Source organism: Panthera pardus, unplaced genomic scaffold (assembly GCF_024362965.1).
Source record: "Panthera pardus isolate Hobbes unplaced genomic scaffold, ASM2436296v1 HiC_scaffold_5, whole genome shotgun sequence".
Lineage (NCBI taxonomy): Eukaryota > Metazoa > Chordata > Mammalia > Carnivora > Felidae > Panthera > Panthera pardus.
This window is the reverse complement of record NW_026526980.1, coordinates 12,285,586-12,312,886: the sequence shown is the minus strand read 5'-3', so window position 1 is coordinate 12,312,886 and position 27,301 is coordinate 12,285,586. Positions and strand designations below refer to the sequence as shown.

Below are 27,301 nucleotides of genomic sequence, written 5' to 3'. Positions count from 1 at the left end.
TTCCTTTTTCTGTTCTTTTCTTTTCTTTTTAATTTTTTATATGAAATTTATTGTCAAATTGGTTTTCATACAACACCCAGTGCTCATCCCAACAGGTGCCCTCCTCAATGCCCATCACCCACTCCCCACCCCATCACCCCTCAGTTTGTTATTAGTCTTTAAGAGTCTCTTATGGTTTGCCTCCTTCCCTCTCTGTAACTTTTTTCCCCTCTTCCCCTCCCCCCCGGTCTTCTGTTGAGTTTCTCAGGATCCACATATAAGTGAAAACATATGGTATCTGTCTTTCTCTGTATGACTTATTTCACTTAGCATAACACTCTCAAGTTCCATCCACATTGTTACAAAAGGCCATATCTCATTCTTTCTCATTGCCAAGTAGTATTCCATTGTATATATAAACCACATCTTCTTTATCCATTCGTCAGTTGATGAACATTTAGGCTCTTTCCATAATTTGGCTATTGTTGAAATTGCTGCTATAATCATTGGGGTACAAGTGCCCCTATGCATCAGCACTCCTGTATCCCTTTGCACTTCCTAGCAGTGCTATTGCTGGGTCATAGGGTAGATCTATTTTTAATTTTTTGAGGAACCTCCACACTGTTTTCCAGAGTGGCTGCACCAGTTTGCATTCCCACCAACAGTGCAAGAGGGTTCCCATTTCTCCACATCCTCGCCAGCATCTGTAGTCTCCTGATTTGTTCATTTTGGCCACTCTGACTGGCGTGAGGTGGTATCTGAGTGTGGTTTTGATTTGTATTTCCCTGATGAGGAACGATGTTTAGCATCCTTTCATGTGCCTGTTGGCCATCTGGATGTCTTCTTTAGAGAAGTGTCTATTCATGTTTTCTGCCCATTTATTCACTGGATTATTTGTTTTTCTGGTGTGGAGTTTGGTGAGTTCTTTATAGATTTTGGATACTAGCCCTTTGTCCAATATGTCATTTGCTATTATCTTTTCACATTCCGTCGGTTGCCTTTTAGTTTTGTTGATTGTTTCCTTTGCAGTGCAGAAGCTTTTTATCTTCATGAGGTCCCAATAGTTCATTTTTGCTTTTAATTCCCTTGCCTTTGGGGATGTGTCAAGTAAGAAATTGCTACGGCTGAGGTCAGAGAGGTTTTTTTTCCTTCTTTCTCCTCTAGGGTTTTGATGGTTTCCTGTCTCACAGTCAGGTCCTTTATCTATTTTGAGTTTAATTTTGTGAATGGTGTAAGAAAGTGGTCTAGTTTCATTCTTCTGCAGGTTGCTGTCCAGTTCTCCCAGCACCATTTGTTAAAGAGACTGTCTTTCTTCCATTGGATATTCTTTCCTGCTTTGTCAAACATGAGTTGGCCATACTTTTGTGGGTCTAATTCTGGGGTTTCTATTCTATTCCATTGGTCTATGTGTCTGTTTTTGTGCCAATACCATGCTGTCTTGATGATTACAGCTTTGTAGTAGAGGCTAAAGTCTGGGATTGTGATGCCTCCTGCTTTGGTCTTCTTCTTCAATATTACTTTGGCTATTCGGGGTCTTTTGTGGTTCCATACAAATTTTAGGATTGCTTGTTCTAGCTTCGAGAAGAATGCTGGTGCAATTTTGACTGGGATTGCATTGAGTGTGTAGATAGCTTTGGGTAGTATTGACATTTTAACAATATTTATTCTTCCAACCCATAAGCATGGAATGTTTTTCCATTTCTTTATTATCTTCTTCAATTTCCTTCATAAGCTTTCTATAGTTTTCAGCATACAGATCTTTTACATCTTTGGTTAGGTTTATTGCTAGGTATTTTATGCTTCTTGGTGCAATTGTGAATGGGATCATTTTCTTTATTTGTCTTTCTGTTGCTTCATTATTAGTGTATAAGAATGCAACTGATTTCTGTACATTGATTTTGTATCCTGCGACTTTGCTGATTCATGTATCAGTTCCACCAGACTTTTGGTGGAGTCTATAGTGTTTTCCATATACAGTGTCATGTCATTTGCAAAAAGTGAAAGCTTGACTTCATCTTTGCCAATTTTGATGCCTTTGATTTCCTTTTGTTGTCTGATTGCTAGAACTTCCAACACTATGTTAAACAACAGCAGTGAGAGTGGACATCCCTGTCGTGTTCCTGATCTCAGGGGGAAAGCTCTCAGTTTTTCCCCATTGAGGATGATATTAGCTGTGGACTTTTCATAAATGGCTTTTATGATGTTTAAGTGTGTTCCTTTTATCCCGACTTTCTCGAGGGTTTTTATTAAGAAAGAATGCTGAATTTTGTCAGATGCCTTTTCTGCACCGATTGACAGGATCATATGATTCTTATCTTTTCTTTTATTAATGTGATGTATCACATTGATTGATTTGTGAATACTGAACCAGACCTGCAGCCCAGGAATGAATCCCACTTGATCATGGTGAATAATTCTTTTTATATTCAATTGAATTCAATTTGCTAGTATCTTGTTGAGAATTTTTGCATCCATATTCATCAGGGATATTGGCCTGTAGTTCTCTTTCTTTGCTGGGTCTCTGTTTGGTTTGGGAACCAAAGTAATGTTGGCCTCATAGAAGGAGTCTGGAAGTTCCTTCCCTTTCAGTTTTTTGGAAAAGCTTGAGAAGGATAGATATTATATCTGCTTTAAATGTCTGGTAGAATTCCCCAGGGAAGCCACCTGGTCCTGGACTCTTATTTGTTGGGAGATTTTTGATAGCTGATTATGGGTCTGATCAAGCTTTCTATTTCTTCCTGTTTGAGTTTTGGAAGTGTGTGGTGCTTAGGAATTTGTCCATTTCTTTCAGGTTGTCCAATTTGTTGGCATATAATTTTTCCTAGTATTCCCTGATAATTGCTTGTATTTCTGAGAGACTGGTTGTAATAATTCCATTTTCATTCATGATTTTATCTGTTTGGGTCCTCTCTCTTTTCTTTTTGAGAATCCTGGCTAGAGGTTTACCAATTGTGTTTATTTTTTCAAAAAACCAACTCTTGGTTTCATTGATCTGCTCTACAGTTTTTTTAGATTCTCTATTGTTTATTTCTGCTGTGAAATTTATTTCTCTTCTTCTGCTGGGTTTGGGGTGTCTTTGCTGCTCTGCTTCTATTTCCTTTAGGTGTGCTGTTAGATTTTGTATTTGGGATTTTTCTTGTTTCTTGAGATAGGCCTGCATTGCAATGTATTTTCCTCTCGGGACTGCCTTCGCTGCATCCCAAAGCATTTGGATTGTTGTGTTTTCATTTTCATTTGTTTCCATATACTTCTAAATTTCTTCTCTTATTGCCTGGTTGGCCCATTCATTCTTTTTTAAAAATTTTTTAATGTTTATTTTATTTTTGAGAGAGAGAGAGAGAGAGAGCGCGCCTGCAAGCAAGGGAGGGGCAGAGAGAGAGGGAGACACAGAATCTGAAGCAGGCTCTAGGCTCTGAGCTGTCAGCACAGAGCCTGATACAGGGCTCAAACTCACAAACTGTGAGATCATGACCTGAGCTGAAGTCTGATGCTTAACTGACTGAGCCACCCAGGCGCCCTGACTCATTCATTCTTTAAAACTGTTTTTTAATGCTTATTTTTGACAGAGAGAGAGAGAGAGAGAGAGAGAGAAAGAGAGAGGATGAGCAGGGGAGAGGCAGAGAGAGAGGGAGACACAGAATCTGAAGCAGGCTCCAGGCTCTGATCTGTCAGCACAGAGCCCAATGTGGGGCTCGAACTCACGGAGTGTGAGATCATGACCTGAGCTAAAGTCAGATGCTCAATTGACTGAGCCACCCAGGCACCTCGACCCATTCATTCTTTAGTAGGATGTTCTTTAACCTCCATGCTTCTGGAGGTTTTCCAGACTTTTTCCTGTGATTGATTTCCAGTTTCATAATATTGTGGTCTGAAAGTGTGCATGGTATGATCTCAGTTCTTTTATACTTATTAAGGGCTGTTTTGTGACCCAGTATGTGATCTATCTTGGAGAATGTTCCATGTGCACTCGAGAAGAAAGTATATTCTGTTGCTTTGGGATGCAGAGTTCTAAATATATCTGTCAAGTCCAACTGATCCAATATATCATTCAGGGACCTAGTTTCTTTATTTATTCTCTGTCTACATGTTCTATTCATTGCTATAAGTGGAGTATTAAAGTCTCCTGCAATTACCACTTTCTTATCAATAAGGTTGCTTATGTTTGTGATTAATTGATTTATATATTTTGGGGCTCCCATATTCGGCACATAGACATTTATAATTGTTAGCTCTTCCTGATGGATGGACCCTGTAATTATTATATAATGCCCTTGTTAATCTCGTTACAGCCTTTAAAGTGTAGTTTGTCTGATATAAGTATGGATACTACAGCTTTCTTTTGACTTCCAGTAGCGTGATAAATTTTTCTCCATCCCCTCACTTTCAATCTGAAGGTGTCCTCAGGTCTAAAATGAGTCTCTTGTAGACAGCAAATAGATGGGTCTTGTTTTTTTATCCATTCTGATACCCTATGTCTTTTGGTTGGAGCATTTAGTCCATTTACATTCAGTGTTATTATTGAAAGATATGGGTTTAGAGTCATTGTGATGTCTGTAGGTTTCATGCCTGTAGTGGTGTCTCTGGTCCTTTGTGGTTCTTGCAACATTTGACTCACAGAGTCCCCCTTAGGATCTCTTGTAGGGCTGGTTTAGTGGTGATTAATTCCTTCAGTTTTTGTTTGTTTGGGAAGACTTTTATCTTTCCTTCTATTCTGAATGACAGACTTGCTGGATAAAGGATTCTTGGCTGCATATTTTTTTCTGTTCATCACATTGAAGATTTCCTACCATTCCTTTCTGGCCTGCCAGGTTTCAGTAGATAGGTCTGCTACTACCCTTATGTGTCTACCTTTGTGTGTTAAGGCCCATTTATCCCTAGCTGCTTTCAGAATTCTCTCTTTATCCTTGTATTTTGCCAGTTTCACTATGATATGTCGTGCAGAAGATCAATTCAAGTTACATCTGAAGGGAGTTCTCTGCCTCTTGGATTTTGATGCCTGTTTCCTTCCCCAGAGGGATTTTGATGCCTTCCCTTCCCCAGGGAACTTCTCAGCTGTGATTTGTTCAAGTACACCTTCAGCCCCTTTCTCTCTCTCCTTCTTCTTCTGGAATTCCTATGATAGGGATATTGTTCCATTTGATTGCATCACTTAGTTCTCTAATTCCCCCCTCGTACTCCTGGATTTTTTTATCTCTCTTTTTCTCAGCTTCCTCTTTTTCCATAATTTTATCTTCTAATTCACCTATTCTCTCCTCTGCCTTTTCAATCCACACTGTGGCAGCCTCCGTTTTATTTTGCACCTCATTTATAGCATTTTTTAATTCATCATGACTATTTTTTAGTCCCTTGATCTCTGTAGCAATAGGTTCTCTGCTGTCTCCTATGCTTTTTTCAAGCCCAGCAATTAATTTTATGGCTATTATTCTAAATTCTTGTTCTGTTATATTGCTTCAATCGGTTTTGATCAATTCGTTAGCTGTCACTACTTCCTGTAATTTCTTTTGAGGAGAATTTTTCCGTTTCATCATTTTGGCTAGTTTTCTGTCCCTTATGCGTTTTAAATGTTTGTTGTTTGCCCTGCACCTGCGAGCACTGCTATATTAAAGGAGGGTCATACACTGCCCAGGGCCTGGCCCTTCAGGAGGTGTTTTTTCAGAGATTGTTACTTGCTCTCTGTTGTTGTGACTTTGGTTATTTTATTACCCTATTCGTAATAATATTTTGGACCCTCCACCAGATGTGCTTTGATTTGTTCCTTGGAGTGGCCCTGCAAAGGAAAACAGATAGACAAACAGGAGACAAAAACATGCAAACACACAAATAACACAAGCAAATAAACAAAAACAAAAACTTAAAGACTAAAAACAAAAAACCCAAAAGCACCGACTACAGGTAAAGAAGAAAGTGGAGGCAGTGCTGATGGAAAAGCATACACAAAGAGAGAAATGATAGGAACGCGTGGTGGGGCGGGGCGGGGGGGGGGGGAGAAAAAATAAACATTGATTAGGCAGAGAGACTAAAAGCCTTAATCCAGAGAGAGAGAAAGGAAAATAAAGAAGGAGGCGGGGGAAATGAAACGAAGATAAAGTTACCCAGACAGAGAAATTATATGGCTTGATTATTCCAGAGAGAGAGAAAGGAGTGTAAAGGAGGTGTAGAACATGTATCAAGACAATGGATTAAATATGTCTGTTTAGACAGCCCAATAACCAGAGTAACCAGCCTAGGGGAGAGAAGAGATAAGGAGAAGAAATTGGGGGTGGGGGGAGAATATATCTACATATCCATAATTGACCTAGAGTTAATCCAGGCAATGCTGCATTGCTTGTCGGGAGGAGCTGTCTGCAGGGTCTGTGCCAATCAATTGGATACGCAGTTACCCAGTGCAAGGAGGCATGATTTGGCGTATTCTGAACCCACCTCCACTATGGGCCCCGGGAGTGATCCTTGAGGCCTCACCTTGGTGGTGGTGGGATGGGGTCGGGGGGAATGGTGATTCCCCAGTCTCTTCTCCACAGAGCCAGACCTGGTGGACTCAGTTTGAGTAGTCCTCACTGTGCCGGGGCGCAGATGGGGGCGGGGGGGGGGGGGTCCTTCTGGCTCCACTCTGCCAATTCCCCTGACTCTGCGCTTGGCTAGGATTCAAAGTCCGGCTCAGTGCGCTCTGGCGCTGGGGAAGCGCCTCTCAGTGCGGCGATATGTGGTGTCGACTGGCTTTGTCTGTGCCTCTACACTTCAGGGAGGACAGCCTTCTCTTACTGCGGACTCAGTTGCTGCCCTCGCTGCGAGCCCACAGGGTGGCGGATGCAGGCAGGCTTTGTCTTTTCCCACAGCACTCCAGGGAGACAGCTGCCTTTTTCTCCTGCAGACTGCGCCCTTGGCCCAGCAACTGTGCCCAAGGGGTGAAGGATGCAGGCAGGTTCTGTACTATCATGCAGCCCTCCAGGGAGGGAACCACTTTCTCCAACTGTGGACTGAGCTCTGGCCTACCACCACATCCAGGGCTGGCTCCCCTCCACCCCAGGTGCATGAACGGGGAGCCAGCCCCAGTCGGAAGAAAGCCCTGCAGTTAGAGATCAGATCCCTCTCAGTCTCAATCCCAGTCCGAGGTCTTTCTCCTGTCTAGATACAGTCCTGCACTTCCCTAGCCACTCTTTCTCTTCCCTTTGTCTCTTTGCAGAAAGGGGTCCCTCCCCTCCGTGGCCAAGCAGCCTTTTTTTTATCTCCCTCAATTCGCAGTTACCCACCTTTTTTCCAGCTTTCCCATTTTCTTTCTGGTAGATTAAGTCTCTTTTCCTCCCAGGCTCTGGTGTTCAAAGTCCTTTAGTTTCTACACTTCTTTGTTTGAGAGGCATGGGAAGTATTGATTCCCCCTACTTCTCTGCCATGTTGGACCCTCTCCTCATATCCTATCTTTAAAAGAACCTATTAATAGTGATCAATCTTACCTATTAAAACTGCTTCCTGTTCAAATTAATCATTCTGGGAAGCATTACATTATTTCTTGTCAGGGAACAAAATGTTACTTTAAATCTTGGGAGAGGCCTCTCATTACCATGTTTGTGATATAGGGTGTATAAGATGATATTACCAATTTTTGCATGAAGGGTTAAAAGACTGACACTCGTAGCCCCCTTTCTCCCTGTTAACAGATCTACATGAAAGGACAAAATTTTTACAGAAGTTTGTTTGGTGGACAAAAGAAGTAACTCTCATCATTCAGTTTGGCAACAGGATTTGAAAGCCTAGTCCATCTACCCATCCCTCTAGGTGGTAGGTAATGCTTATTTTCAGAATTGTTAGTATATTAGATTTACCATTTATTGCCTCCTTTCATCCTCCCTTCTAAGAGACTCTGCCTTACTTTCTGTAACCTCAGTAACCATGTTTGTACCAGATGAACTTGCCTCTGACCACATCTGACTGGCCTAACCCAAGCCATGCCAGTCAGATTCTGCCTCAAATATTTGATTTAAGAGACTGAGAACATACAGAGTTAGGATCTAAGGCATCTGTGTGGCAAACCAAAGCCACATGTCGGCCAAAATGAAGGCAGCAAAGAAATCATGTGTTAGCAGATGTCAAAAGAACAGATGCTTGAGAGAGGCAGAGACAAGAGGCCCTATGGCTTTAGAGCAAAAGAAATAGAGAAAGAAGCTGCCTGCCTCCCTTGCAGAGGCCAATTGCTCTTTCTGCACTTTTTTTTTCTGTAAGATTCTTCAGTAGACATCCAATAATTATCCTTCCTTAATTGAACTAATATGAATGGATTTCTGGTCTTGGAAATCCAACATTCCCCTTACTAAGACAATGAGTATAGCAGCATTCATGAAAGCTATCATTTTGTTAAAAAAGAAAAACTGTAAAAGTGGGTTCTGCTACTCCAGTGTATAATTTATATGTATATATGATATGGAATGTATAACTCTCCTCAATTGCAAGTAATTATTATGATAAATTAAGAATGCTTACTTAATATAATGATTTATTATAACGGTAGGGATAGGAATTAATTCAACCAATATTTTACTGAGCATTTACTATATGCCAACAATTAGAGGTAAGACATGACTATCTCATAGTCATTGCCTTTAGGAACATACATAGTCCTATGGGAATGACAAATTTATGAACAAATGATATACCTAGACAACATAGTACAGGTTAAAATAAAAATGCATACATGTTTTTTAGGGGAGCTCAAAAAAGAAAGCACCTAATTGGGACATCAGGGTGGGGTTGCCTGAGAAGTGACGTTAGAGTTAAGACCTGAAAATCCAATAGTTGTCCAGGAGGTTAGGTGTGAGGAAAAGGCTTTCCACACATAGGAAACAATGTGCACAAAAGCCAGGAAATGGGAAGGATCATGAACCTTATAGGAAACCACTTGCTACTCCTGGAGCACAGAGTATGAAAACAATGAAGGGAAGATAGTTCAAACCTTCCATGACAAACTAAAGAAGTTCAGATGTTACCAGGTAGGCAATGGAGAGTTATTAAATCATGTCAAGCAGCATAATGACAGGATAAAATGCGCATTTTAGAAAGAACAGTAGCTATGGAGAATGAATTGCGTAGGAGTAAAGTGGGCACACACAAGACCAGAATTAGGAAGACTTTTGGGCAAGTCCATTCAGGAGATGGTAAACATGTGAAGTAAGGCAATGGCGATGGAATTGGAGAAGAAGAGGGACTCAAGGGGCACGTAGAAAGTCAAATTTACAAGATGCAGGAACTGATTTGGAAGGAGGAGTAGCAGCTGCTTGGCTTAGGGTACCAGATGAATGGTAATTAACCATGAGAGAAATAAAGGCATGAAACAAGAACTAGGGTAGGTTCTTTGAGTTTGTGGCTGCATTGAGATTCAGATGGCCATGAGTCTATAGGAGGAGAAGAGTGGCAGGTATGAGGGTATTCAATTGTTGATTGGCATTTGGTTAATAAACTTATTTCATGGGGCATCTGGGTGGCTCAGTAGGTTAAGAGTCTTGACTCTTGGTTTTGGCTCAGGTCATGATCTCAGGGTTTGTGAGTACAAGCAGCACATCAGGCTCTGTGCTGACAGCACAGAGCCTGCTTGAGAATCTCTCTCTCCCTCTTTCTCTGCCCCTTCTCTACTCTCTGTCTCTCTCAAAAATAAATAAGTAAACTTAATTAAAAAAATAAACTTAATTTCATTATGAAAAACCCAACTCATAGTTTAAGTCAAAAGATAGGAAATGTTTCAAACACATTTCTAAGGTTTCTGAGAATAATACTATATTGTGTATAGTTCCTCAAATAATTTACCCAAATGAATGTCTCATGATTACTTAGATGTGTTGGAAACTCTCCCATCTAGCCTATTTTAAATATAATCAGATTGCAAACACTACTAACCTGTTCGCAGACAGGCTACATTTGCAAGCCACCATTCTGGGATCCTGGGCAGAATCACAATTACTCGATCTCCTCTTTTCAGGGCACAGGCTTCTGTAAGTATATTGGCAAATTTTCTAGACAAAGATCCCAGTTCTTCAAAACTCCATCTCACTTCTTCTCCATTTCCATTTATCCACCAGAAGGCTGGATTGGAAGGTCTCTTTCCAGCCTGAGGAAAGACAAACCAGTCATGGATTTAAAGGTCATTATGCAGCTAAATTCTATTTTAACTGACTTAATGGAATATTTTTTCCAGAAGAAAATTCACAGGTCATTAGTTAAGACACACATGGAATATTGGGAAATAACTCTAGAGTCTTTATTTCTAGCTGTTGGGAGCCATGTCATTTCTTCCAGCATATGTCATTTCTCATTTAGCCTGATTGCTTTTCTTTCCAAGAAGTTAGAATTCTTGCATCCCTTTATATTCTCTCAGTGACATATCTATGTCTTGTTTCCTACCATTTCTGACTCTTGGAATCATTTTCATTCGAGTCCTTTCTGGATTTTTAAGAAGTTAACCTATAATCATGCATTTTTATAACCATCACCTTTCTCAACCATGGAACTATTAACATGTTGAGCCAGATAATTCTTTGCCATGGGGAACTGTCTTATGTATTAGAGGATGTGTGGCAGCATCCCTGGCCTCTAACCATTGGCACACACCTTCTCACAAGTCATGGCAACAAAATTGTTTCCAGACATGGCCAAATATCCCCTGGGGGCAAAATCACTTCTATCTGAGAAACTGTAGTTGGACTGGCCCTTGCTTCATACCTTTTCCATATTGGTCCATTGGTCCAGAATATCTTTAGCAAAGTTGAAATACTCTGGAGTCTCCAGTTTGAATTCCTGTTTAATGGATTCATAGTTGGAAAAATTCTGAGGAGGTACTATTCTATAATCTTTATGCAGTTCTCTCACAGAACCAGGGATTGCTAGGCGCCAAAAACACTTGGCACGAAGTAATGTCTCCATAGTGACAAGAGGTAGCATCAGTCTTGTTGGATGTGTTAGCACCAGGATTTCCACAGAAACCAATCCATCTAAAAGACAAGTAAAAGGATATGTATTTGTCTCTCTCCTAAAGGTAGCTATACCCCCAAATAGCTAAGTTTTATTATTATTATTACTAACAATCATCCTAAAAATGCCATTCTCTGAGCACTCAATATGTTTTAAACACTGTACTTTGTTTTACTTACATACAAATTATCACTAAATCTTCAGAGTAACTCTGTGACATGGATACTATTATCATTTCTGTTTAAAGAAAGAAAAAATGACGAAGCGAGGCTGTCTTAGTCAACTCTGGCCACCATAACAAAATACCATAGACAGGATGGCTCAAAAAATAGACGTTTATTTCTCACAGTTCTGGAGGCTGGGAAATCTAAGACCAAGTGCTGGCCAGTTCAGTTTCCCAGTATGGACTCTGTTCCTGGCTTGTGGATGACCACCTTCTCTTTGTTTCCTCACATCGTAGAGAGAGCAAGAGCTCTGGTTTCTCTTCCCCTTTTATAAAAATATTAAACCTATTATTGGGGTCTCACCCTGTGACCTCATCTAAACCTAATTCCCTCCTAAAGACCCCACCTCCAAATACCATCACATTTCGGGGGTCAGGGCTTCAACATAAGAATTTGGAGGGGTCACATTCAGTCCACAACAGAGGCATTAGTTGGATCTGAACCTAGAACTGTCTGGTCCCAGCCCATTCTCCTGACTATGTACTACTTACTATTGCCTCCCATATGCATTTCTAAAGAAGTGAAGATCTGGGTCATTCAGTTACTCTCAGTGAAAGCAAAGGGCCAAGCCTGCTTATCTAATTTAATCTTTCACCTGCATTTCAAGAGTTGTACAGACATGTTCAGGAGAAATTTCCACAGTGGGTAATCCATAAGTGAGAAAACTGAGAGTATCCCAGTACCAATTAGGCATGAAAGAACTGTCAAAAGTCCTTTGGTTTATAGGCCATAGTTCCCATGCTCCCAGTAGGAGCCCACACAACCTTCCAGTCCAGGCTTGGAGCTGCATTTATGGGAGATGTAATAATAGGGCTTTAACCTTTAGGACTTTTGTGGGGGAGGAACCTTCAGGCCACTGAGCCCCCCTGCTTCTGTGGGAAATCATTTGATCATGATGTCATTTACTTGGCTGAGGTCTCATAAACAAAGTTATTAAAAACATGGTTCTAGGGATTGTAGGGTTCTCTTCTTCATACATTCTGTAATCTTCCAAATTTCCTACAATGAAATACTACTCTCATAATCATTAAATCATTTTTAACTGTAATTCTAGCTATGTGGTATGTAAGGCAGCATGGCTATGTGGGAGAGTTTCTTTACTGATATGTTGCCAAACAATAATTAATAATGTCAGCCATCAGTTTTATCCTAAATAGGTCTGGTGTTTGGGCATCATGTTGCTGCACCCAATACGTTATAAGATCTGGGTTCTTCTGACCCTCCCACCTGTTTATGTGAAGACCAGACAAGTCACTGAACTTGAACCCTCTGAGATCATCTGGTTTGAGCTCCCCATTTTTCACCTGCAGAGAAAACAGAGCCCCGGAGAAGGGAAGCAACTTGCTTCAATATGTCATATCAGAGTTAGAACTAGAACTCAAGTCTTTGGATTCTCATTTGAATGTTCTCTTTACTGTTGTTCAATAGGATTTCAGTAGAGCAGTGATTCTCAACCCTGGCTGTATATTTGAATCACCAGCAAAGCTTTTTTAAAAATACCGATGCCTGGGTATTAGACCAATTAAACCAGAATCTCTGGAAGATGGGGCCTGGGCAGCATATTCTTAAAATTTCCTCAGAGGATGGTAACGTGCAATCAAGGTGGAGAATCACTGATTCAGAGGTTGTGATCTGTGAACCAGCAGCATCAGCATAACCCGGAAGCTAGTTAGAAATGCACATTTTCAGAACCGGTTTTCCGTTTTGCCAATGTAGAGATTAATAGAACCCCTGTCAGAGAGAATTGTCCCAAAGATTAAATGAGATAATACATACAAAGTGCTTATCATGGTGTCTAGCATATTACTACTCTCTAGAGCAGGGGTTGGCAAACCTTTTCTGTAAAGGGCCAGATAATAATTTAGGCCTTCTGGGCCATATGTATGATCTCTGTGGCAACTGCTTACTTCAACTCTGGTTGAGATAGAAGCCATTGACAATACATGACTAAATAGAGCTATGTTCCAAAAAAGACCTATTTATGGATACTGAAACTTGAATTTCATATATTTTTCATGTGTCATGAATTATTATTCCTCTTTTGACTTTTTTAAAAATGAAAAAAACATTTATAATATAATATAAATTATAAATATTATGTAAAGATAAATCCCATACATTTGGCAGCCGTCTCCCTTATTACAGAATTAGCATCAGGTTTCATTCAGCTGAAAGGAGTTGTTAAGTAGTAGTTAAAAACACTAAGTTTTCAGTGTTGTAACTTTTCTCTTTATTTGTAATTTTTTAGATCATGTCTTCAAATGTTTCAAAAAACAAAAAATGTTTATATTTTTACGTTATAATATTTATAAAAAATTAAAATGTAAAAACCATTCTTGGTTTGCAGCCTGTATAAAAACAGGTAGAGGGTGGGATTTAACTCATGGCTCTAGTGTGCTGATCTTTGGTGTTAGAATGTAAGTTCTATGAGGGTAGGCATTTAGTCTGTTATGTTCATGGGACTATCCCTGGGAAATATCATCGTGTTCGGCCCATAGTATTTGCTTATTTGTTGAATGAAGAAATGACTCAGAAGGGAGAACTTTTATATACAGTTTATTTCAATAGCTCAGGATAACAGTAGACCTGAGCAGTGCCTTTATTGCTTAATTAGATTTATATAACTACCTGGACTGTTCACATGTGGCTATTTAAATTTAAATTAATTTAAATACTATTTAAAAATAAGTTCTTAGAGTAACTGAATTTTAAGCACTTAAATAGCCACTTGTGGCTCTTGGCTACTGCATATAGATAACTGCAGACACAAAACATTTCTATCACTGCAGAACATCTCTTGTGGACAGTGCTGATCTATATTGATAATAGCTCAGAAGTGGGTGATATAAGGGGCACCTGGGTGGCTCAGTTGGTTAAGCTTCCAATTTTGGCTCAGGCCATGATCTCATGGTTGGTGAGTTAGAGCCCCATATTAAGTAGTAGTTAAAAACACTAAGCCTTTAGTGTAACTTTTCTGTTTATTTGTAATTTTTTAGATCATGTCTTCAAATGATGCAAAAAACATAAAAATTACACAGTGAAAAAATCTTCCTCCTGCACCCCCATCTCACAGCTGCTCAGTCTCATCCCCGCCCCCCCACTCCCTTAAGGAACTACAATTACTTCTATGTATCTTTTCAGTATTTCTTTATGTGTATTTAAGCAATAGATTCTTCTTTCTCCACCACTTTAACACAACAGGTAACCTAGAGTACACACTATTCTTCCCATTAAAAAACATTTTTATGACAAATTCTTGAAGGTCTTTCCGTGTCATTACATAAGTATCTTTCTCATTTTGGTTTTTTTTTTTTTTTAATGTTTTTGTTTTGTTTAAAGAGTGCATGGCATTCCAGTGAACAGCTGCACCATAATTTCTTAAGCCAGTCCTCTATTGATGTCATTTGAATTGTTTCCATTATTATGCATTTAAGATGAAATTTTGAAACTGTTTCCTCCACCACATTTAGAATCCTTCAAACATATAATGAAAAGAAAATTGACCAGTCATTTGGAGCTTAAAATGAGCCTAACCATTCTGCTCTACCAAAAAGAACTTATCAGCATCCTCCTCATCAAAGTGGTAAGATTGCCTTCTCCCCAGCGATGTTCTTTTCAGTGATCTTAGCATTTCATAACATCTATTTTCCAGGTTTCCAATATTCTTTATAGGTGAAGGAGCTGAGCTAGGAGTAGAGATGTTTATACTGAGCTACAGAAAACTCCTCTAAGAGAGAAAGTACCATTCCTGGTCAGCTGGGCTTTCAAAGTATTTAAGGTCTCATCAAAAATGCAAGCTCTACATCTATATAAACAGCAGTGCAGAAGAGGTTTTAGCCGCCCTACATCTCTGTAAGTATCTCTCCTACCAAGTAATCCAAGAAATAACAGTGGCTTAGCATATACAGCCTCAAAGCAAGGGGAAGCCCCCTACTATTCTCCCTAGCCCTAAACTTAACCTTCTCTATAGGATTTTTGGAGCTGCCCTTGATCACTTAATGGAGAAAAGTGGCTTCCCTGGATTATTTCCTTGGAATTTCTTTTATACGTTCCCTGAAGTTTCCCTAGAGGTAGTATGCATACTTTCTGGATGATGCAGAAGATGGATTCTTATCTGCCACTGAGCAGGGTGGAGAGGTAAGTAGACAGCACAACGAAAAACTCAGCTGGTACTTGAACTCAATTAAGTTTTTTCCAAAACATTTTACCAAGTTAACACATGCACATAGTTAAAAAAAAATTACATAGTACCAAAAGACTTAAAATGAAAAACTTATCTGCTATGTTAATAGCCTTTTGTGTGTACATACTCCTTGCTACTTACTAGATACAATTACACAACAGCTGAGAAATTCTGATAGAAATACTTTCATGAGAGCACTTTTGATTTGTTGGTTTTGCTTGCTTGTTTGTTACTCTTGCTCAAAAGTGCATGTGCCAGCCCAGAAAACCTTACATAGAAGACAGATAAGGTAGTACTCACTAAAGTGAAAGATTCCAACACAGCTGGCGGTGATGGCAGACCTGTTTCCTAGAAGAGCAGCCCTGAAACTTGAACTCTCACTTCTGCTTTAGTCCTGGTAGTAGCCAACAGAAGAGGGAGAAGTAGTCTGACAACTGGAAGAAGCAAGACATAGACAGAGGGCCCTTCCTGGATTGGTGGAGACATTCTAGAGGGAGGAGCAGGAGTTTCAGGCCAAGTTTACGCTGAAAGTTTACACAATTTTCTGCCACCCTCCCTTTTAGAGTTAATTATTTAAATACCTTGTAAGCTTTTGCTGGGGAGCTGGGAAAGTAATTTATTCACAGGAAGAAAAGTGTCTATGGAGTTGCTGGGGGGAATGGGTCCCATGAAGGAATAGAAGAAGTTTTCTCTTAGAAGGAGCAAAGAAAAAAGGACGTAAGAAGACAAAGAGGGGGTTTGAAATGGAAAAGAAAGAAGTTAAGGGGTGGGTTTGGGTTGCTCTAGGTCTTAGGGAACCTGTTGCTGTGTTTATCTGTTGAGCTGGTGATGACTAAACATAAATGCTATCAGGTCATTCCTCTGCTCAAATCCTTCGGTGCTTCCTGGTTCACTCCAGGTCAAATCTCAAGTCCTTCCATGGACTACAAGGAACTGGTGATCTGGCACAGGGTCCTCTCTGACCGCCACCCACCTCTCCTTCTCTTAATCTTCTGCAGCTTGAACATACCACACATGTTCCAGCTTTGGGATCTTTGAACTTGCAGCTTCTACTGCCTGGAAAACTCTTCTCTTAGATAATCCCTTGGCTAAATCCCCATTTTATGAGGTATCCATCAAAGTGGTCTTCTCTTACTACATTTTCTAAAACAGCACCCCTCATTTTTTTTCTCTTTAATCTGTGTTAACCTTTTACATCTCTTACCATCACCCTTAGGAATAAGAACTTTGTTTTGTTTGCTGATGCGTCACTAATGTCTAGAGCAGTTGCTGGCAGCTTTTAGGCATTCACTAAATATTTGATTGGTAAATGAATAAGTAAATGACCTTTTCAGTTACATGTGACAGAAACCCAATTCAAATGCACTCAAACAAAATGGGGGATTTATTGGTCACTTTTTAGTTCTATGAGTTTTTGGTTGTTGTTGATTCCCTGGGATTATCTATGTAGATAGTCACATAATCTGCAAATAGGGACAGTTTTACTTCTTTCTTTTGGTTCTCTGTGCCTTTTATTTCCTTTTCTTGCCTTATTGCATTAGCTAGAATTTACAGGCTATGTTGAATAAGAATGGTGAGAGCAGCTATGCTTGCCTTGTTCCTGATATTAAGTGGAAAGCATTCAGTCTTTCATGCTTGGGGGTAATGTCAGCTGTAATATTTTGTAGATGACATTTATCAAGTTGAGGAAGTTCTCCTTTATTCTTATTTTTCTGAAAATTTTTATCATGAATAAGCCTTGAATTTTGGCAAATACCTTTTCTGTCTCAGTATCATCATGTGATTTTTCTTCATTAGCCTATTAATAAAGTGGATTTTTTAATCATTGAACCAGCCTTGCTTCCCTGAAATAATATATATTTATATTTATAGATGAATTCTATATACCTCTTGCCAATTTTGAGAAGTTTTCCATCATTATTTCTTGGAGTAATTTTCTAGTCCTGCCCTCTCTCCCTTTTTGGGAGTCTTATGACACAATGTTAGATCTTTTATGATAGCCCTACAAGTATCTGAGGCTCTTTTTTTTTTTTTTTTTGTCAGCCTGGTTTCTCACTGTTGTTATTATTGGGGAACTTTTTTTTTCAGATTTTCTAATTTGACCACTTTATTTAAACAGAAAAAAAAAACCCCACAATTTTAATTATGTACATATGTGGGAACCCTACAAAGATATGAGACTCCTACATTGATTAAATTTTACCATCAAAACTGTTACTTTTTAAAAATGTTTATTTATTTTAAAATTTTTATTTATTTTTTAAATTTACATCCAAGTTAGTTAGCATATACTGCAACAATGATTTCAGGAGTAGATTCCTTAATACCCCTTACCCATTAAGTCCATCCCCCCTCCCACAACCCCTCCAGTAATATATTGGGTAATTTTTATTTTTCTATCTTCCACTTAACTAATTATTTTCTCTTCTTCCTCCCATTCTGCCGTTGAGTCTATCCAATTAAGTTTTTCTCTTATTATATTTTTTATTGTATTTTTTAATTTTAAAATTTCCATTTGGTTCTTCTTGATAATAATCTATTATTTTGCTGAGGCTTTGGTGTTTCAAGCATATATATTTACAATTGCTTGTTGAAGCATTTTTATTATGGCTGCTTTAAAATCTTTGTCAGATACTTCTAACATCTTTGTCATCTTGGTGTTGGTATCTATTGACTGTCTTTTTTTATTCAGTTTGAGATCTTCGTGGTTCTTGGTATGGTGAGTGATTTTCATTTGAAACCTGGACATATTTGTATTATGTAATCAAATTCTAGATCTCATTTAAACCTTCTCTTTTAGCTGGCTTTGTTCCACATTGTCCTGGCAGGGAAAGTGGGAGGGCACCACCTCATTAATGCCAGATGAATATAGAAATCTAGGTTGTCCACTAAGTCTCCAATTAAACTGGGATTGGGAGCAGTGCTGGGTGGGGATAGCAGTTCCAACTCCTCATGGGGTCTCTACTGACACTGGCCTGTTCCCTACTTGGCATTCTCTGATGCTACCCCAGTGGAGGGTATTGGGACACCTTGTTATAGACTGGTGAGAGTAGAAGTCTAAGCTTCCCACTCTACCTTTTGCTGGCATAGGTAAGGATATGGGGAGCTGTGATTTTTTCTGTGGTATTTGGCTGGAGTAGAACAGATAATATTTAAAAGTTTTTTTTTGTCTTGGTAGGCTGCTCCTTTCATGGTCCTCTGGTAAAAGACAGTAGGCTTTTTCTGGGGCTTTTATTGTTGGTACCATTGGTATTTCCAGGTTTCTGGCTTTTTCATCTCCCAAGTCTACAATATATGAGGCAAAAAAGAAAACCCAGGGAACTGACCACTGGGTCATTCCTTAGGTCCCAAACTCTATAACCAGTCTGCCTTCCTCTCTATACCTTCCAGAGTCTTATGTTTGTTTTATATCTAATGTCCAGGGATTTCAGTTGCACTTAGCAGGAGAAAAGAGAAAAGTCTGTCTACTTCCTCTTCCCAGAGTAGAAGTCCTCCCAACTCATTTTTTGAGATTAGAATAACATTGATAGCAAAACGAGACAAGAACACTGCTAAAAAGAAAATCACAGGCAAACTGAAAAACTATGAACAAACAAAAAGTCAAAAATAGATTTTTAACAAACTGAAATCAGCAATGTACAAAAACCAAAAATCCATTATGACAAGTTTCAGTTTATCCTAAGAAAAGGTAAAAGGAGAAAAACCAATATGAGCATTTCAGTGCACACATAAAAGGTATAAATTTCAGTATTTATTCATGATAACCTCCATTGCCCTCAAAAGTAAAATTCAAGTGGAAGGAGATTTCTTTAATGTGATAAATAATGTATATCAACAAATTATTTTGATATTGAACATTAGAAACATTTTATGGTGAAAAATTAGAAGCATTCCAACTGAGAATAAGGCAGTGGTCACCATGCCTAATTAATATTACACCATGGGGCACCTGGGTGGCTCAGTCAGTTAGATGTCTCACTTTGGCTCAGGTCATGATCTTGTGATTCATGGGTTTCGGCCTTGCATGGGGCTCTGTGCTGACAGCTCAGAGCCTGAAGCCTGGTTCGGATTCTGTGTCTCCCTCTCTCTCTGCTCCTCTCTTGCTCATGCTCTGTGTGTCTCTCAAAGATAAATAAACATAAAAAAAAATTTTTTAAATTAAAAAACCTAAAAAACAATGCAGAAGATAGCCTCCAACAAAGAGTTAATTATCCAACTTTAAAAGTAAGGGCTATGGCTGAGAAACCCTGATCTAATGTCTAAGTGGATTCAGTGCTTACTAATAGTCCTTTACACATAGCTTCTCTTTCCTTGTATTCATTAATGTTTTTCTTTGTTAGCTGAATTTAACACCTACGAGATTTTTTCCCCCACAAGGGCTTATAATGACTGCTTTCCCTTGCTTAGTTGGTAATGCCTATCTACTGACTTTATACTGAGAATATAAAGTCTAGGTAAGAGTTTCTTGTGTTAAATTTTCTTTCCCTCAGAAAACTGTAGACCTTGTTTCACTGTTATTTGGCATTAAATATTACTTTGGAGAAGCCAGAGGTCAAACAAGTTCTGTTCTCCTGGAATGTGCCTGTTGTATAATAGAAAATTTGACTGGCCTTTGTCCTTGGTTCCTAAATCCTTGGAGACTCTAAATCCCTAGAATTCCTGAGTAATAGGAGTGCCTTTGTTATTCATGAACCCCTTAAATGCCACCTGAGATTATGCTAGCAAGGTGACTCAGGATGAAGGGTCTGGTCACCAGAAAGGTCAGCCATGTGATCAGAGGGTTGGAGCTTTGAAGCTCTGGGGAGGGAAGGGGAACTGGAGATTGACTTGAGTCAAATGCCTAATGATTCAGTTAATTATGCCTAAATAATGAAACCCCAATAAAAATGGTGAAGTTTCCTGGTTGGTGAATATATCCAATGTGCTGGGAGGGTTACATGCCCTGATTCCACAGAGAGAGGGCATGGAAGCTGTACATTTGGGACTTTCCAGACTTTCTTTTATGCTTCTTTTCATTTGGCTGGTCCATATATATAACCTTTATAATAAAACTGTAATCCCAAGTCTAGCACTCTTCTGAGTTCTGTGAAGTCTAGTGAATTAAGGAACAGGAGGGGGTGGTAGCCAGTTGGTCAGAGGTTTGTGTGGTCTGGGGACCTGTGAACTTACAGTTAACATCTGAAGTATGGGAAGTCTTTCTGGGGACTGTGCTTTTAAAGCTGTGAGGTCTGATGCTATCCCAACAGTGTCAGAACTGAATTGAAATGCAGCACTGTAGAGCCTCACTTACTCTGCCTGGGTGCTTGTGTAATTTTTTCTTTATTCACAAATTAATTAACTTCAGCCAGAGGTGTTTTAATGTTGTTATTCCTATATCAGGTCTTACCTACAACAAATGTGTCTTATTCTGTAGATTCTTTTTCTGTTATGCTAGTTTATGGTCATTCTCTATTATAATTTCTACATCATTCTTCGTAATGTTACTGACTTGGGTCCTTGGGCTCTCCAAGCAATAGGAATTGACTGGGGCCAAATGGGAATTTCCAGGCAAGGCTTTTATTGGGCTTATGCTCGAGCACAAGGGAGACAGCGCAAAGGAAAGGGTCCTTCATGCTGGCTGTCAGAACAAAGGCCAAGGAAGTTTTTAAAGATGGTAAGGTGGGAAAGGAGTGATGTCTAAGCATGTAGGGGTGAAGAGAGATACAGGAAGTTGGGCGGACAGGCAAAGTGGACAGAACATGCTTCTTCACGCATCGAATGTCTCATTACCATGTTAAATCTCCACCCCTGGGCATGGTTTTTAGTATTATAATGAGGGACAAAGTCAGTGAAAGGTCAGCACTGGGGTCCATCTTGCAGACTGGTTTGATTTGGTCTTCACCAGTCTTTGTAGAGGGATCCCTCCTTTGGTAAACATCCTGTTTTCCCATTCCTGTGAGACCATAGAGATCCATCTCTCAAGGATTGCTGGATTTTGTGGTGAAGATTGAGGGGACCTGAGTTCAGTCCCTGTTCCATCTTAGTAACTTCAGTGCTCATGTAAACAACCCATTTAATACTGTGGTCTTTCATTCTCTTAATATCCTGTCTCCCAATGATCTTAATCCTACCCAGCCTTAGTCTCTCATTCTTGTGACTGCACCCCACACCTTCTCATTACCACCAACAGTACTACCTCCAAAATCTGTGTCAACATCCCCCACCCCGCTTTTTTTTTTTTTTTTTTTTTTTTACTAATTCCTCCTGTCTTGCCAGTTCATTTCCCTTTACTATCTTTATCACAGTAATTCCTTTAACTCCACTAAAATCTTCAGTCCATTGACTTGAACACTGTCTTCTTCATACCTTCACTTACCTCTTGCCCATCTTGGATTCTAGGTCCTACACAGCTCCTTTGTACTGCTCTCCCTCACCATACTCACCCGACAAAACCCAGCTTTCTGCAAAACTCCAGATAGCTATCTCCCTATATTGTGACTGCACATGAGCAGCTTAACATAGCTCTGGAGAAATGGTTCTGCAGAAACCTGGTTCTGCACTTAGGATGTTGATGGTACTTGCTAATGGTCTTAAAAAATCCAAGCAGGTCCTTCCCATTGCCTGATAACCCCATTACATATCTATAGGTGGAGATAACCATTTCATACCTTCTCCTATTTCTATAAACCTTCATCTCTCCTCTCCTCCTCTTATTTCACTGAGATTTAGAAGTAGCCAGAAGAGAATTTCCTCAACCCCCTAGTACTTAATCAACCTAAACTCCTACAATTCTGTTCATACCTTCTGCATTCCTTCCTGTAACAATGAATAGTTGTCAGGTTCCTAGTTTGGGCCACCCTCTCCACAGTGTCCTTGACATCATCTGCTCTCCCTAACTCAAGAACATTACTCCTTCAATTACCTCTCTCCTGTACCACCCATTTCTTCCTTTTATTTTGGACTAGGAGTTGTAAAGAGACAGCCACAAACACATAGTAATATCTCCTATATTAAAATATCTTACTGGGGGCGGCTCACCGGGCCCTCGATTCTGAACCACACACCTACAGGGAGTCAGAAAGTTGTCGCGAGATGAGGAAATCCTGATGCTGGCTTTGTCTTCCTGACCCGGGAGGTAGTCATGACAATGGACATGAAGTGAGAGGGTGATGTCTGGGCCTCAGCTGTCATCTGTCCTATGCTGGCATTGGGTGAACCTTATCAAGTTCCATCTTTGAACAATTTTCACAGTGTTGGACAACAAAGAAGACAGAAAAGCATCCCTGAGAACATCATTTTCCAGGTTCCATTTGTGTCAAGGAGGTGGCTGGTAACAAGTTCTTAAAGAAAAAAGACTGGCTTCTGGGAAGACGGCCGTGTAGGAGGACGCTGGGCTCACCGCATCCTGAGGATCACTTAGATTCCACCCACACCTACCTAAATAACCCAGAAAATCACAAGAAGACTAGCAGAACGGACTTTCCGGAGCTAAGCCTAGATGAGAGGCCCATGGAAGAGGGTAGGAAGGGCGGTGAGGCGGTGCGCGCTCCACGGACTGGCAGGAGGGAGCTGAGGCAGAGGGGCAGCCCACCAGCAAAGCAGAGCCCCTGAGTCTGGCTTGCAAAAGCAGAGGGGCCAGACGGAGTGTGTTGGGACAGCAAGTGGGACTTAACATCTGGAAGGTTATAAGTTAACAGCTCTGCTCAGAGAACCGGAGGGCTGGAGGACAACGGGAGGGAGAGTTGTTGAGCCCCGGAGGACAGAGCTCAGCTTGGCAGGGAACAAAGGCGGTTGTCAGCGCCATCTCCCTCGCCCATCCCCCAGCCAAAATCCCAAAGGGAACCAGTTCCTGCCAGGGAACTTGCTCGCACTGCACAAACACCCAACGCTGTGCTTCTGCGGATCCATCCCTCCGGTGGGTCGGATTCACTCCCGGTGCCACAGGGCCCCTCCTGAAGCGGATCTCCGAAGGAAAAGCGAGCTGAGCCTCCCCCTCCCGCCCCTGTGCAACTTGCCTATCCACCCCAGCTAATACGCCAGATCCCCAGCACCACAAACCTGGCAGTGTGCAAGTAGCCCAGACAGACCACGCTACCCCACGGTGAATCCCGCCCCTAGGAGAGGGGAAGAGAAGGTACACACCAGTCTGACTATGGCCCCAGTGGTGGGCTGGGGGCAGATATCAGGTCTGACTGCAGCCCCGCCCACCAACGCAAGTTATTCAAGACAGCACAGGGGAAGTGCCCTGCAGTTCCGCACCACTCCAGGGACTATCCAAAATGACGAAACAGAAGAATTCCCCTCAAAAGAACCTCCAGGAAATAATAACAGCTAATGAACTGATCAAAAACGATTTAAACAATATAATGGAAAGTGAATTTAGAATAATAGTCATAAAATTAATCGCTGGGCTTGAAAACAGTATAAAGGACAGCAGAGAATCTATTGCTACAGAGATCAAGGGACTAAGGAACAGCCAGGAGGAGCTAAAAAAATGCTATTAATGAGCTACAAAATAAAATGGAGATGACCACAGCTCGGATTGAAGAGGCAGAAGAGAGAATAGGTGAACTAGAAGATAAAATTATGGAAAAAGAAGAAGCTGAGAAAAAGAGAGATAAAAAAAATCCAGGAGTATGAGGGGAAAATGAGAGAACTAAGTGATGCACTAAAGAGAAATAATCTAAGCATAATTGGTATTCCAGAGGAGGAAGACAGCGGGAACGGAGCTGAAGGTATACTTGAAGAAATAATAGCTGAGACTTCCCTGATCTGGGGAAGGAAAAAGGCATTGAAATCCAAGAGACACAGAGAACTCCCTTCAGATGTAACTTGAATCGATTTTCTGCACGACATATCATGGTGAAACTGGCAAAATACAAGGATAAAGAGAATATTCTGAAAGCAGCTAGGGATAAACGTGCTCTAACATATAAAGGGAGACCTATAAGACTCGTGACCGATCTCTCTACTGAAACTTGGCAGGCCAGAAAGGAATGGCAGGAAATCTTCAATGTGATGAACAGAAAAAATATGCAGCCGAGAATCCTCTATCCAGCAAATCTGTCATTCAGAATAGAAGGAGAGATAAAGGTCTTCCTAAACAAACAAAAGCTGAAGGAATTCATCACCACTAAACCCAGCCCTACAAGAGATCCTAAGGGGGATCCTGTGAGACAAAGTACCAGAGACATCGCTACAAGCATGAAACCTACAGACATCACAATGACTCTAAACCCATATCTTTCTATAGTAACACTGAATGTAAATGGACTAAATGCACCAACCAAAAGACATAGGGTATCAGAATGGATAAAAAAACAAGACCCATCTATTTGCTGTCTACAAGAGACTCACTTTAGACCTGAGGACACTTTCAGATTGAAAGTGAGGGGATGGAAACTATTTATCATGCTACTGGAAGTCAAAAGAAAGCTGGAGTAGCCATACTTATGTCAGACAAACTAGACTTTAAATTAAAGGCTGTAACAAGAGATAAAGAAGGGCACTATATAATAATTACAGGGTCTATCCATCAAGAAGAACTAACAATTATAAATGTCTATGCGCCAAATACAGGAGCCCCCAAATATATAAAACAATTACTCACAAACACAAGCAACCTTATTGATAAGAATGTGGTAATTGCAGGGGACTTTAATACCCCATTTACAACAATGGATAGATCATCTAGACACATGATCAATAAAGAAACAAGGGCCCTGAATGATACATTGGATCAGATGGACTTGACAGATATATTTAGAACTCTGCATCTCAAAGCAACAGAATATATTTTCTTCTCGAGTGCACATGGAACATTCTCCAAGATAGATCACATACTGGGTCACAAAACAGCGCTTCATAAGTATACAAGAATTGAGATCATATCATGCATACTTTTGGACCACAATGCGATGAAGCTTGAAATCAACCACAGGAAAAAGTCTGGAAAACCTCCAAAAGCATGGAGGTTAAAGAACACCCTACTAAAGAATGAATGGGTCAACCAGGCAATTAGAGAAGAAATTAAAAAAATATATGGAAACAAATGAAAATGAAAATACAACAATCCAAATGCTTTGGGATGCAGCAAAGGCAGTCCTGAGAGAAAAATACGTTGCAATCCAGGCCTATCTCAAGAAACAAGAAAAATCCCAAATACAAAATCTAACAGCACACCTAAAGGAAATAGAAGCAGAGAAGCAAAGACACCTTAAACCCAGTAGAAGAAGAGAAATAATAAAGATCAGAGCAGAAATAAACAATATAGAATCTTAAAAAACTGTAGAGCAGATCAATGAAACCAAGAGTTGGTTTTTTGAAAAAATAAACACAATTAGTAAACCTCTAGCCAGGCTTCTCAAAAAGAAAAGGGAGATGACCCAAATAGATAAAATCATGAATGAAAATGGAATTATTACAACCAATCCCTCAGAAATACAAGCAATTATCAGGGAATACTATGAAAAATTATATGCCAACAAACTGGACAACCTGGAAGAAATGGACAAATTCCTAAACACCCACACACTTCCAAACCTCAAACAGGAAGAAATAGAAAGCTTGAACAGACCCATAACCAGCGAAGAAATTGAATCAGTTATCGAAAGTCTCCCAACAAATAAGAGTCCAGGACCAGATGGCTTCCCTGGGGAATTCTACCAGACATTTAAAGCAGAGATAATACCTATCCTTCTCAAGCTATTCCAAGAAATAGAAAGGGAAGGAAAACTTCCAGACTCATTCTATGAAGCCAGCATTACTTTGATTCCTAAACCAGACAGAGACCCAGTAAAGAAAAAGTACAGGCCAATATCTCTGATGAATATGGATGCAAAAATTCTCAATAAGATACTAGCAAATTGAATTCAACAGCTTATAAAAAGAATTATTCACCATGATCAAGTGGGATTCATTTCTGGGATGCAGGGCTGGTTCAACATTTGCAAATCAATCAACGTGATGCAACACATTAATAAAAGAAAAGATAAGAACCATGTGATCCTGTCAATCGATGCAGAAAAAGCATTTGACAAAATTCGCATTCTTTCTTAATAAAAACCCTCAAGAAAGTTGGGATAGAAGGAACATACTTAAACATCATAAAAGCCATTTATGAAAAGCCCACAGCTGGGGCGCCTGGGTGGCTCAGTCGGTTAAGCGTCCGACTTCGGCTCAGGTCATGATCTCACAGTCCGTGAGTTCGAGTCCTGCGTTGGGCTCTGTGCTGACAGCTCAGAGCCTGGAGCCTCTTTCAGATTCTGTGTCTCCCTCTCTCTCTGCTCCTCCCCTGTTCATGCTCTGTCTCTCTCTGTCTCAAAAATAAATAAACATTAAAAAAAAATTAAAAAAAAAAAAAAGAAAAGCCCACAGCTAATATCATCTTCAGTGGGGAAAAACTGAGAGCTTTCCCCCTGAGATCAGGAACACAACAGGGATGTCCACTCTCATGGCTGTTGTTTAACATAGTGTTGGAAGTGCTAGCATCGGCAATCAGACAACAAAAGGAAATCAAAGGCATCAAAATTGGCAAAGATGAAGTCAAGCTTTCACTTTTTGCAGATGACATGATAATATACATGGAGAACCCGAAAGACTCCACGAAAAGTCTGCTAGAACTGATACATGAATTCAACAAAGTTGCAGGATACAAAATCAATGTACAGAAATCAGTTGCATTCTCATACACTAATAATGAAGCAACAGAAAGACAAATAAAGAAATTGATCCCATTCACAATTGCACCAAGAAGCATACAATACCTAGGAATAAATCTAACCAAAGATGTAAAAGATCTGTATGCTGAAAACTATAGAAAGCTTAGGAAGGAAATTGAAGAAGATATAAAGAAATGGAAAAACATTCCGTGCTCATGGATTGGAAGAATAAATATTGTTAAAATGTCAATACTACCCAAAGCTATCTACACATTCAATGCAATCCCAATCAAAATTGCACCAGCATTCTTCTCGAAGCTAGAACA

At 40.0% G+C, this 27,301-nt stretch overlaps 2 protein-coding genes across 7 annotated transcripts in view; one reads left to right on the top strand and one right to left on the bottom strand.

Annotated features, from left to right (window-relative positions):
- ACSM3 (acyl-CoA synthetase medium chain family member 3) overlaps positions 1-10,936 on the bottom strand; it is a 32,650-nt gene extending 21,714 nt beyond the window's left edge. For all 3 annotated transcript variants that reach the window (XM_019430308.2, XM_019430307.2, XM_019430309.2), the window contains exons 1-2: positions 10,681-10,936; positions 9,859-10,069 (exon numbers count right to left, since the gene is read on the bottom strand). In XM_019430308.2, coding sequence (XP_019285853.1) covers positions 9,859-10,069; positions 10,681-10,899 — 430 coding nt within the window. In that variant the 5' untranslated portion in view covers positions 10,900-10,936. The remainder of the gene's footprint in view (positions 1-9,858; positions 10,070-10,680) is intronic.
- The window catches only part of ERI2 (ERI1 exoribonuclease family member 2), a 65,305-nt gene that overhangs the window by 27,116 nt on the left and 10,888 nt on the right, over positions 1-27,301 (top strand). For 2 of the 4 annotated variants that reach the window (XM_053894441.1, XM_053894440.1), the window contains exons 10-12: positions 7,632-7,752; positions 14,806-15,005; positions 15,124-15,290. The exons of 1 other annotated variant lie outside the window; for it this stretch is intronic. In XM_053894441.1, coding sequence (XP_053750416.1) covers positions 7,632-7,720 — 89 coding nt within the window. In that variant the 3' untranslated portion in view covers positions 7,721-7,752; positions 14,806-15,005; positions 15,124-15,290. The remainder of the gene's footprint in view (positions 1-7,631; positions 7,753-14,805; positions 15,006-15,123; positions 15,291-27,301) is intronic. One more of the 4 variants, XM_053894442.1, reaches the window with a different exon arrangement.